The sequence below is a fragment of the Pipistrellus kuhlii genome, unplaced genomic scaffold, assembly GCF_014108245.1.
Source record: "Pipistrellus kuhlii isolate mPipKuh1 unplaced genomic scaffold, mPipKuh1.p scaffold_m20_p_2, whole genome shotgun sequence".
In the NCBI taxonomy this organism is placed as follows: Eukaryota; Metazoa; Chordata; class Mammalia; order Chiroptera; family Vespertilionidae; genus Pipistrellus; species Pipistrellus kuhlii.
Window position 1 is genome coordinate 89564043 of NW_023425515.1, and position 13260 is coordinate 89577302.

The following is a 13260-nucleotide window of genomic DNA, read 5'->3' on the forward strand; positions in this document are numbered from 1 at the left end:
TTAGAAAGAGAAAATTGCTTATAACCAGATCTACAATATTGCAAAGCTTCAGGGACATTATGGTCAATTGTTATCTATATGAGCAGTGACCCTTGAAGCTACTGCAATGAATGAGCCGCACGATTCTACAAAGATTTAAACAAGCGTATCCAGTTCTGGCATTTGCCTAGATACACATGGGTGGATTGCCTTTGGATCTTTTTACTGTTCACATGTATTAAACTAAATGTATCTTTCTTATAAAGCTTCTGTTCTGTATTATGTGCAGAGATTATAGCTAAATGTCTTGTGTCTGGTCAAGATTTACATGGAATGGAATTATCTTCTACACTATGGAATTATCTTTTTTGTTTCTCTTTCCATTTATGATATATAGGAAGAAGACTTTATTCATGGACAATATGCATTATTTACATCTAAATGCCAGAAACAGAAAGTGTAACTATAGTCTCTAACTTCACTGTTCATACTCACCTTTCTTTTTATTTATGGATTTTTTAATTACTAAGTTTGTTGAGATGGCATTGTGTAATAGAGGCATATAAGTTTAAAGTGTGCATTTTTATGATAAAAGATCAGTATATTGCACTGTTTGCACACACCCAAAGTCAAACCATTTTCCATCACCATATATTAGACATACTCACATTTTTTATGTTCACAGAAGTATTAATGGGGGAGAATAGGATGATGCAACAACCCTGACTTCTTTAAACCTAGCTTTTGGGAATTATAAAAATACAGTTGTTCTTGAACAATGCAGGGATTAGGAGTACAGGTACCCTGAGCAGTCAAAAATCTGTTTAACTTAAAAAAATATGTTGATTTTTTAGAGAGAGAGGAAATAAGGGGAAGAGAGAGGGAAACATTGATCAGCTGCCTACTGCACACCCCCACCAGGGATCAAGCCTGCAACCAGGAATGGAACCAGCACTCTCTGGGCACATGGTTCAATGCTCAATCACTGAGCCACACCAGCTGGGCTGTGCTTAACTTTTGACCCTCCTAAAATTTAACTACTAATAACATACTATTGATCAGAAGCCTTACTAATAGATAATGTGAACAGTCAATTAACACATATTTTGTACGTTCATGTTTTATATACTGTATTCTTATAATAAAGTAAGCTACAGAAAACAAAATATTAGAAAAATCATAAGGAAGAGAAACCACATATTAGAGGACTGGTGCACAAAATTTGTGCACAGAGGGTGAGGGGAGTCTCCTCAGCCCAACTTGCACCCACTCCAATCCAGGACCCCTCTCACAACCTGGGATTGCTGGCTCCCAACCCAACAACTCACCTTCCTGCCTGCCTGATTGCCCTAATTACTTCTGCTTGCCAGCCAGATCGATGCCTAACTACTCCCTTGCCAGCCCGATTGCCCCCAATTACCATCCCCTGTTGGTGCAATCACCCTCAACTTCCCTCCCCTGCTGGCCTGGTCAACCCAACTGCCCTCTGATGCTGGCCTGGTCACCCCTAACTGCCCTCCCCTGCAGGTCCTCTTGTGGTGGGCCATCTTGTGACCACATGGGGGTGGCCATCTTGTATGAGAGTTTGATGGTCAATTTGCATATTACCTCTTTATTATACAGGATTATTAAAAAATTCTTACTAAGTTCAACATTCATAGAAAGGCATTTAGGAAATCAAATATATCAACACGGAAACATACAGAGAAATAAGTTGATGTGCTGCAATCAGCTAAAGAGAGATTTCTAGCAATCCAAAAACCTATCTTGATTGATGCACAACATTAGAACAATTCAAATATTCATATTGGCAGTTGATCAGATCATTAAAGATCTCTCAGTAGTTCTGAATGCTTCAAATGAATATTTTGTGGAAATACGGATTCTGCCATGGAGAACATGTGCATCCACACCATGTGGACAAGGATAGAGGGAAGACCTCTTTGATTGTGAGGACAGGTGAACAAGAATATATTAAATGGCCTTAGAAAAATACCAATAGTCTCTTGTCTTTAAAAAATGGTACCCACACAGTAATGATGGTGTTATAATTTTTGGATTGAGATGTTTGTGACATTCCTGACAAGCCAAGACAGCTGACTATAAAATTAGAGTGTAAAGTCATATTGTCCTCATGCTGTTATTGTGCACATGCTAGAGTCTCACGCCTGTCAGCATATTCTTGGGGTTGAATCTCCAGCAAACTGTAGAATCTTAGATACAGAAGATGAAAATAGATTTTTTTTTTCTTCTCAAATAAAGAGTTATAAAGTTAGACAAAAGAAAAGATGTCTTATGAAGTAATTGTGTGTGTCTTCCCTCACTTGGGTAATGCAATTCCAATGAATCTCATCCAAATAAAATAAAATAAAATAAAATAAAATAAAATAAAATAAAATAAAATAAAATAAAGAAACAGAATGAATTTTACACCTTTTAGATACATCTTGAAATACACAATAAGCCAATATTTGAGTACATGAATTCTTAAACCATTTTTTATAAAGCCAATATTTTCAAGTTTAAAAGATGACATATTTAAATAACATTTTAATTTTCTTACCTTTCTGGATATGTAAGTGATTTTAACATGAGACGCTGGATACTATATTGGCATGTAGAACATTGCTGGTTGGAGCTCTGATAATATACCAAACCAATGCTTGAAATATTTACAACATCATTTAAAAACTGAGCAAGAATCTTGACTTCTTGAAGTTTATAAAATGATTTGTTCTTCCTAAACATAAAATTTTATATACTCAGCAATTAATAATTTGAAATATAACTTCACTCTAAAATCAATATAATATTAACAACGCAGGATAGAAAGAGGCCAATTTTCTAGGAAAAGGCCAAACAATGTGTTTGTTAAAGTATTTGTTAAAATAATTTATACAGTAATTTAAAACAAAATAATAAATAATAACATTTACATCCACATACACAATATTTGGAAATACTTTTGGGGGGTAAATTGGGAAATTTTATCTTTCTAACTAGATGTTTAGATTGTTGATTTGTCTAAAATTATGCTTCTATTTGTAGACTTCTGAACAGCTATCATGGAGTGGGTATTCAAATAATAATCCTTTGTTGTTCTCTGCTATTTTATAAAAAAAACTATGAATTAAAGGAATAATTCTAAAAGCCTGATTCAAAAGAAAAATAAATTTAGTATTTAATAAGTACAATTTCCTGAGCATTTATTATGTAACCAGAACATTAATCTAAAATACACCTTCCCCAACACCATTTACTTCTCATTAAAAAATAATAATAATAATAATTAAATTTACAAACTTCCTCACCATTTTAAATTGTACCACTGCCTGTTGCCCAAACCAGACAACTTGAGTTCACTTTTGATATTATCCTTTCTTTCAATCTCTCCATCCAATCTATCATAAATTCCTACTGACTTTACCTGTGAAAACTCTTGAATCTGTTTTGAATTAATCCTCATTTCTCCATCTCCACTGCAAATCCTCTATCTCAGGACTGTTTCTTGCCTATATTCTTGCAACAGTATCCTATCTTTTCTGCTTTCAATCCACTGTAGTCAAACTGTTTTTCCAAAATAAAAATCTAGTCCTGACCCAACCAGATTGCCTCAGTTAAAACATATCAATGATTTTCATTTTCCCAGTGACTAAAATATAAATCCTAAAAATTTTCCTACAAATCTAGTACCTATAAAACCTAGGTGCTCTCTATCTCTCTCCCTGCCTCCATTTGCAGATATAATGCACTTCCTTCAGCCCCTGAAATGGCCTATGATCCCTCCTGCTTCAGGATCTTTGTATCAGTCTCTGCCTGGAATACAGCAAAGCAGACTAACTCTAGTTCATGATTTCATTCTCAACCAATAAATGCAAAACATCCTTAAAGAAACTTTTAGTGGCCCCACTACATAATCCTCATCCCCAATTTTATGTTTCCTTACACATTATAATGTTTCTAAAGACATTTTGAATGGATAGGTTATATTTACATATTTTAATAATTATTTCATTATACTTATATCCTTCATTAGGCTGTAAGCTAAATGAGGGTAAGACCATATCTATTTTTTTTAATCTCAGCATCCTCAGCATTTAGCCCAGTGCCTACATCCATGTGGATATTCACTAAAATTGTTTGAATAGAAAAATAATGAACAGCATTTTATTTGTATTATATATTTATAAAGTCTATCTGTTGTACTAGACAAGTTATGTAAAAAAATATATATAATTTGCCCCAAATTTCAGCCCCAATTTTAGTGAAGTTCCTGTCCTACAGAAGCTCTCAAGAATTTTTATTGACTGGTTAAATTGGTTCCTTACCATATATATCCTAGCTCGGTGAATGGCACCATAATTTAGTTATAAAGATTAAAACTTGAAGTCACTCTAGATCTATTTATTTCCTTCATTTTCACATGTTTAATCATAAAAATAGATCTATTTAAATACTAAAAACCCATTCCCACTTACTGGGTTTATGCCCACATCATATCAGTTATTACACTAGTCACCTCTCTGATGTTCCACTCGAATTGCCCCATTATTCATCCACTTGGGGTATCGTTCCAACCTGAATATCTGTTATCAATATCCCCTGTTTAAAATCCTATATTGACATAATAATATATTTGGTATTATACTTAATATATGTGATTTTTAAATGTTTTTATTAATTTCAAAGAGAGGAAGAGAGAGATAGATACATCAATGACAAGAGAGAATCATAGATCAACTGCCTCCTGCACTCCCCCTACTGGAGATGTAGACCACAACCCAGGCATATGCCCTCACCAGGAATCCAACCATCGCCTACTGGTTCATGGGTCGATGCTCAACCATGAGCCACACTGGCCGGGCATATCTAATGTATGTGATTATAATGACATAGAGAAGTGATCACACAATAACGCTTATATAAAAATCAGGATACAGAACAAATTTGTAATAAGATCATAATTTTGCTAAATAAAAAGTAATACGTGTGTGCACAAGGGTATGTACAAAAAGATATAGGAGGGATTAAAGGAGAAAAAATGTAGAAATTGGCTGTAAACCAAATGATAAATCTAAATATCCCTAGATGATATAATTATAGATTATTCTAATTTGCTACTATATAATAGGACATGCTTTTTACAGCAAGAAAATATTCCTATTTTAATTTTCAAAAGAGAAATAAAAGGTCATGTAGAAGTCTCTTACTTCCTTGGCATCTAAAACAGTTTAAATCCCAAAGCATGACTAAATTTATTAGCAAAGAATTATTAATAAAAACATAAATTAATTGGCCAGGTTTAGAAGCACAGATTTACCATGGGTACATGTTCCATATTTATATTCCTTTATTTTAAAAATCATAAATACAAGTATTTAAATAAAACACATTAATATTTCATGGTGTTTGCACAGAACATGATGTTTATAAAAGTAATCAAGAGTTATAATTTATTTGCCTTCCTAACAAGTGTGAAACAACTACTCTATGACTGTAGTCTGTGTGCTGTTATTGAAATTAGGAACATTCCTCTCTCCATGCCTTTGAAAGCACCTGCATAGAAAATCCACGCAATTTGGATTATCTTCCAAATTGGACCTTCAAAAAAGCCCAAACATTTAATTTATGAATAAAAATAATATTAAATTTTACTTACTTATAGAGCTTTGGTTCTTCAAACCTTCCAAGCTGGTTTAATAATTTAAATGTAATATAGCCATCCTTCATGGTGTTATCCAAAACAATTACACTGAGAACAAAATAATAAGCTACAAAACAAAAATACAAAATACAGTTCACATTTTTAAAATAAATGTTTTGGCACATACACAGATACACATGTATATATATAAAAGTACATATTATATATGTAAATAATCTCAAGAGGCACTTATTTGGCATATGGATAATATATTTTACTTATTATCAATTTTAAACTAGTCTTGAAAATGAGAAATGACAAAGCCTGCCAGACATCATCGATATGGTGAACAAATGAACAAATAATTAGTGAATACTAACTCTTCTTCAAACCAAAAGTTTTCAGAATTTAGATCAATTAAACTATTTTTAAAAATATATTACCTATAAAGTAAATATAACATTCCTAGTTATCAAAGTAATATAGTCCTAGCTAAGCTTGCTTGACAAATATAGTTCCCAATTTTACTGGTAATTTAGGATTAACTATGAAAATTAAATAATCATAGGTAGATTAATCTCATAGTAGTTCTTATTCAAAATGCTCCTATTAAAAATAGATACAGTATATCTTTTAGAGGCAAAGATTCTGAACTTACCACTATCCTATCTAATAAAGAGGGAATATGCTAATTGACTGTCATGCCTTCACAAAGATGGCAGCACCCAGTTCCCTCAGCCCTGCTGGATTGGAAGGTGTGTGGCACAGCTGGGCCCTCCCCCAGGCGGGTCTGGCGGCTCCAAGCGCCTGCCTCTGGAGTCCCCCAGGCCCCTCATCCCCCAGCTCATCAGGGCTGGCCCAAGGTGCAGGCAAGCCTCAGATGTCAGCTGTGCAGCCAACACCTGATGTGCAGGCAAGCCTCAGGAGCCAGCCACCCAGGGCCACCTGAGGCTTGCACTGCTGGCAATGGCAGCAGAAGAGGTATGATGAGACATTACCTTCCCCTGATAACCAGGTTGTCTCCTGCCCCTGAGGGCTCCCAGACTGTGAGAGGGGGAGGCAGGCTGAGGGACCTCTCCCTCCCCCCCTCCCCAGAGCATGAATTTTCTTGCACTGGGCTCTAGTAGTCTTTATTGACTGGGCTGAACAGAAAGTTCTGACCCTCTGTGAGTTTTCCCAAGTAATGAACACCATTCCCTAAAGACAATATATAAACAGGACATAGAATGCATGAAATTTTCTTGTGAGAAATACATGTAACTTCTTGTCTGATACTTAGTACTTCCTCAAATAAGGTAACGGATTTATAATTGGACCTCATCCATTTCTAACACAAGAGATATATAGGAATGCTTCTTACTTTGAAGTGACTTCCCAGCTTTAGACAAAATATGTTGGTTCATCTCACCCAAAAAAGAAAGGTGTGCAGACTTGCTCACATAAACTGTGGCAGCATAACATATTGAAATGTTACAGAATAAGCCTTCAATCTGCTAAAGCGCATAGACATTTTGGATGTACAATCCATAAATTAAATTACAACAAAGCTCAGGTGAAGAAGGGGAATATTAGGAGGCATTTAAGAACTGGGTGTAGCCAAAACTGGTTTGGCTCAATGGATAGAGCGTCGGCTTGGGGACTGAAAGGTCCTGGGTTCGATTCCGGTCAAGGGCATGTACCTTGGTTGCGGGCATATCCCCAGTGGGGGTGTGTGCAAGAGGCGACTGATCGATGACTCTCTCTCATCGATGTCTCTAACTCTCTATCTCTCTCCCTTCCTCTCTATACAAAATCAATAAAATATATTAAAAAAAAAAAAGAACTGGGTGTAGCATGAAAACAGAGGCTTAAGTGTCAACTTCCATATTGGAACAGAAGATGTGATGTTAAGTAACATGAAAAATATGCTAACCTGTCTGAATTCAAATAAGGACTCAGACTTGGCGACACAAAGGCAGCAAAAGCAAAATTTTTAATGGCAGTCTTGCAAGATGGGGTATCTGGTTGAGCAGTCACACCCTTTTGAGCAGTTACCACAAGCAATTTATCCCTAGTGCGCATGAGTCTTTCCCCCGGTTCCTTATCTGTTGAGTACTGTGGGGTTAGCATTCTTCCCTGAATGTCACCTAGGTCTTTTTGTTTCCTATTGGGTTATTCAAAAAGTAGGCTGAGGATCTTTTTAGCGGTCCCCACCTCCCTGTGCTGGGAAGGTCATCCTGGAATAGGTGCTGTTGGTCACATACACAATTCCTTGTTCTTACTACAGTTTGCCCTGGGACTTTATTCGTGTAAGCCTTGTGGTTCAGTAACTGGCTGGTAAGCATGCTGCTAGTATAATCCCACCAAAAGCTAACTACACTGAAGATGGACCACAGAGGCTTATTTTCTACAAGTAATAAGGCTAAAACAAAAATCCCTGCACAGTATTTTATTTATTAGGTAGTCTTAGGTTAAGTAAAAAAAAAAAGGCACAATTATCTGAAACTAAATAAAATACCATATAATATGGAATTTTAATTTACATTCACCACTTGATGAGGCCCCTCTCTCCAATTTGTATTAAAAATGCTCCAGGATTATAAGCCGAAACCGGTTTGGCTCAGAGGTCTGCGGACTGAAAGGTCCCAGGTTCGATTCCGGTCAAGGGCATGTACGTTGGTTGCGGGCACATCCCTGGTAGGGGGTGTGCAAGAGGCAGCTGATCAATGACTCTCTCTCATTGATGTTTCTAACTCTCTATCTCTCTCCCTTCCTCTCTGTACAAAAATCAATAAAATATATATATTTTTAAAATGCTCCAGGATTATGGAACATAAATTCTGGGTGGAAAAATCTAACTTTCTCTGATGGAAGAGATTTTGAAGAAGAGCTGATTGTTAAAAATTTTCTGTAATAGAATAATAGATTTTTATTTTGATAGCACAAATATTTTTCTTTCCTTTTGATAGAGACTGGGACTGATCATTAAGACTATAAAATGATAATAAATCATATCTAGATTAATAGATAGATAAATATAACCAAAAGAAAACCACATATTTCTTTATAGAATAATTGCATTGACAATAAATTTTTTTAAATTTATATGAAACAAATATCTTTAAAGTGCTGAGCAAAAATAACTTTCGATATAGAATTCTATCCTGTACTAACTTTATATTGCAGAGTAAGAGAAAGATAAAGTCATTTAAAGAAAATACAAAACAAACACGGAGAGGGGCTAGTAGTGAAAAGTAGTTTAGAATCTATTTCAGCAAAATAGAAGTTGGACCCAGAAGAAAAAAGTGGGTGAAACAGGGTAAAGTGGGTGAAACAGGGTAAGATAAAATGTAAAAAACTGAAATGATTAAATATAAGTGAGCATTTGATATAGTAATAATATTCATAATAAATATTGATTGTTAGGTAAGAAGTGAAATAAAATAATACAGAATATAATGTAGAAGATAGAAAAGAAGACACACAATTCAAAAGCTCTATGAGGCAAATTCTTGTGAATCCAGTTAATAGTTTTTGAAACAATATGCATTCTTATATATAAAGCAAAAAAGAAGTAAATTGCCAGGGAAATATAACAATCCTGAAACTTTATAATCTAAAGAATTACATCATCAGAATACATAAGCAAAAATTTAAACAATGTGTTCTGCTAAAAGAGAGATTTAAATATAACTCAAAATCCTAACATAATAGACAAGAAGTCCAGGATGTGATTGAAAATTATCCATTATACTTACAACAAAGAAAATCACATCTTTGGTGAGAAAAGACAATCAACTATTGCTAGCACTGAGATGACTCAGATGCCAGGATTATCTGACAAGAATTTTAAGGAAGCCATCATAAAAATACTTCAAAGTCACAGTCTTTAAAAAAAATAAATAAAGGAATAGAAAATTCTCAGCAAATAAAAGGAAGCTATAAAAGAAAACAAAGTAGAAATTACATAAATAAAAAATATAACAACATAAAAAAGTAATTGGATATGCTCAATAGTAGAGTGGAGATGAGACAGGATAGAAATCAGTGAACTTGAAGACAGGTAAATCTGCCACTCATTCTGTACAACAGAAAAAACAGACTAAGGAAAAAAAAATGAACAGAGTCTCAGGACCTGTGGAACCATAACAAAGATGTAATATGTGTGTTAGCAGAGTGTAAGAGGACAGAAAAGAGAGTGGAACTGAAATAATATTCAAAGAAATAATATCTGAAAGCTTTCTAAATTTGGTAAAGAACAACAACAACAACAACAATAAAAAAACTCACACAGATTCAAGAAGTTAAGTAAAACTGGATAAACCTAAAGAAATCCTTACCAAGATATATCATTATTAAAGTTTAGAAAATTAAAAATAAAGAATATAATCTTGAAAACAGCCAAAGAAAAAAGATGAATTACCTACAGGAGAACACCAATTTGAGTCACAAAAGATTCCTTACCTGAAACCACAGAGGCCAAAAGTTATCCCTCAGTAACCAAAGTCAATGATTGTGATTAGAAAAAATTCATTTATACACTAATTCAAGCTTTTCATCTCTAAACAGAATAATTTTGCTTTCTTATCTATCACCCCATAAGTTCATTATATAATATATTTCTAAAAGATTCTCTCTTGTTCTTAAATTTTTTTTCTTGTCTAATTCTAAATATGTTAGAAAATTATTATTTACTTGCATTTTTTTATTTATATTGTTTAATTTTGGTTCCCAAAAGTGTGGAATAGTATAGATAAATGTCTTATACTTGCAACTGTTATATGCTGACATAACTCCAAAAATGGGAAGGATAGTCATGCAAATTTTTCAGCAAAAAACAAGAACCTTGATTGGTTCCTTGGAAAAATATTACCCAAAGCATATGTTCATTTTAGCTAAAAAAAAAAAAAAAAAAAAATCAACTGTTTACTTAAATGTGTAGAACTGCCTCTAACAACTTTTAAAGTTTTTTGAAAGTGCATGATGAAATTTGAGTTGGTAGAAAGAATATTTTGGATAATATACAAAATAGTATATAAGATAAATCATTTTTTATTTGTTAAAAATGTTGACTTATTGGCCTAGCTGGTTTGGCTCAGGGGATAGAGCACCAGCCTATGGAATGAAGTGTCCCAGGCTTGATTCTGGTCAAGGGCACATGCACAGGTTGTGGGTTCGACCCCCAGTGGGAGGCATGCAGGAGGCAGCTGATTGGTGATTCTCTCACATTATTGATGTTTCTATTTCTCTCTTCCCTCTCCCTTCCTCTCTGAAATCAATAAAAATATATTTATTTATTTATTTATTTACTTACTACAGAATGGAGTTATGCCAGTAGTATCCAAAAACACAGTCGTCCTAAGAGATGTTTTCATTCTTTCTTCTAAAACATCTTTCCATAGCTCAGCTTGATAACCTGATATTTTGAGAAATAGAACATTTGAAATTGGACTTCCATCAAAGAGCATGTAAAAACTTCAGTTTCCTAAAGAAACTAAAGCATCAATGCATATTATTATTATTATTATTATTATTATTATTGCTATAATTATTCATGGATTTTTATAACTTAAAAATTTGTAAATAACTTCACATTTTTAAATTACAATAATTGGTATTAAATTGAAGATTTACAAATAAATCCACTCGCTGGAAATCTTATCAGAACTTAATGTACTCTGTATGTCTATAGTCCATTTGTACACATTTTCATTATTGTATTACAAGTTCAGAATTGTATCTGTAATTCTTATTAGTAAAGTTATCAGAATAAATCAATTAGATAAAACTTTAACATTAAACTTAGCTCTATGAGTACTTCTCCCAATAATTCTATATACACATTCATATAAAGATGTTTTGTCTATGTATACATTATGTACAATATAATAAAGTATAGGTAGTATTGATATGCACTATCTATTATGTAAATGATATATATTTTAGATACATACTGTTACTATGTACCCCAAATCTCACAAAGGACACCTCATAAAAAGTAAAATTATGGAGTCATTTATTAAAAGCCAGCGGCTGATGAGGGGCTAAAGCTCCAAATCTCGCAGCCTCGAGATGCCACTTCTGGCTTATATTGGCAGAATATCACAAAACTATCAATTACATTTCTGGGCCTAGAATGAGGAACCTGTTTCGTGATTTTACAGAAGTGAAACTGAGCAAGTTAGTTATCTAAAGTATCTCCGAATCACTGAATCGACAGGAACACATTATCTGGGACCACCGGGACAATTTAGAATAATTGTGCTGTCCAGATTCTGGGATCACTGAGTCAGCAAGAATACACTGTCTGTAGCTACTGAAGCAATTTAGGATCATTGAACTGTCTTAGACCCCAGGAATGTGCTTCGAGTGCTTCGATGACCAGTGAGATCACAATCAATGGGATATTCAAACCATCATCAGTGGAGTACTGGGATAGCATACATAAATTCAGAAAATCAAAATAACTTTTAAATGAGTACAGAACCCAAAAACAGCAAGGTTAAAATATTAAATAGCAATTTTTACCCAAGTATGGTTGCTTCTATACTTCAATACATTATAGGGAATGTGTATTATACAAATATGTACATATTAAAATGCTTCTTCATGTATTTGTCTGTTTTCATATTGCTACCTCTATTTGAGATCTGAATATAGTAGAAAGGATACTTAACTTGGAATTCAGAGGTTTAATGCTAGTTCTCACTTGTACCCTGAAGCAATCCATATGTTCACAGGAGGTTTCTTATTTATATGGAAAAGCAATGGGACCAGAAAAGCAACCCCCAACATAAGGTATGAAGAAAACGAATTCTACAAAATATCTTGTGAACTGACTACAAGAAAATAAAATTGGCAAAGCTTGTTTATTTCCTAACCTCCGTAGCAATTCTCTGTACCTCAGTGCAAAACTCCTGCTGAAGAAAATTGCAGGAAGCTGTTCAATTTAGCCTTTGTAATTGCTGCCCATTCAGTTGAGCCCCTTGGCTTTGGAAACATATCCGGCAGATCTTGTCATGACACTGATCCAATGTTTACATGCTCATGACACGCTTGGGGTCTGCTATTCTCTTTAGAATTTCTGAACAAATTGCCTTTCAGATTCTTTCCAGCTCTAACATTCTATTTTTATGTGGAATCTTTTTTCACTAAATTTCCCACTGGCAGGCTTTAGTTCTCAGAAGTGGCAACACTTAAATGCTCTTACCAAGCTTTATCAAGTAGAAGGTGTGAACCATGTATGAGTCATGTCTACTTGTTAATAGCAAATGAAAAGTTAACACTTCAGAAGGTGTGAACCATGTATGAGTCATGTCTACTTGTTAATAGCAAATAAAAGTTAACAATGATTATGATTCACACCTCTTCACTTAACACTAAAAAACAAAACAAAAACAAAAACAAAAAACACATCTTGGTGCCACTAAGAATTCAGCAGTCTCTTTCTTTAGCGGAAATATAGATGGATGACAAATAGATAATAAGTCCTCTTGAATATAAAGAGCATGGGTCATCATGAAACCACCAAATTTTTCCACTATATCAAGAACAGAAAGGCAGTTTATCAAGTTCCCTTCACTACACACATTAAAAATATTTAGTAGAAAGTGAACTATTTTTTCTGGTTACTACACAGATAATTTTTCCATAAAATG

The 13260-nt window shown here is 34.0% G+C and overlaps 1 protein-coding gene across 1 annotated transcript in view; it reads right to left on the reverse strand.

Annotated features, from left to right (window-relative positions):
• Positions 1-13260, reverse strand: part of LIPI (lipase I) — a 32493-nt gene that overhangs the window by 6097 nt on the left and 13136 nt on the right. Inside the window, exons 6-8 of the mRNA XM_045585205.1 lie at positions 10917-11018; positions 5639-5750; positions 2543-2719 (exon numbers count right to left, since the gene is read on the reverse strand). Of these exons, the coding sequence (XP_045441161.1) occupies positions 2543-2719; positions 5639-5750; positions 10917-11018 (391 nt within the window). The remainder of the gene's footprint in view (positions 1-2542; positions 2720-5638; positions 5751-10916; positions 11019-13260) is intronic.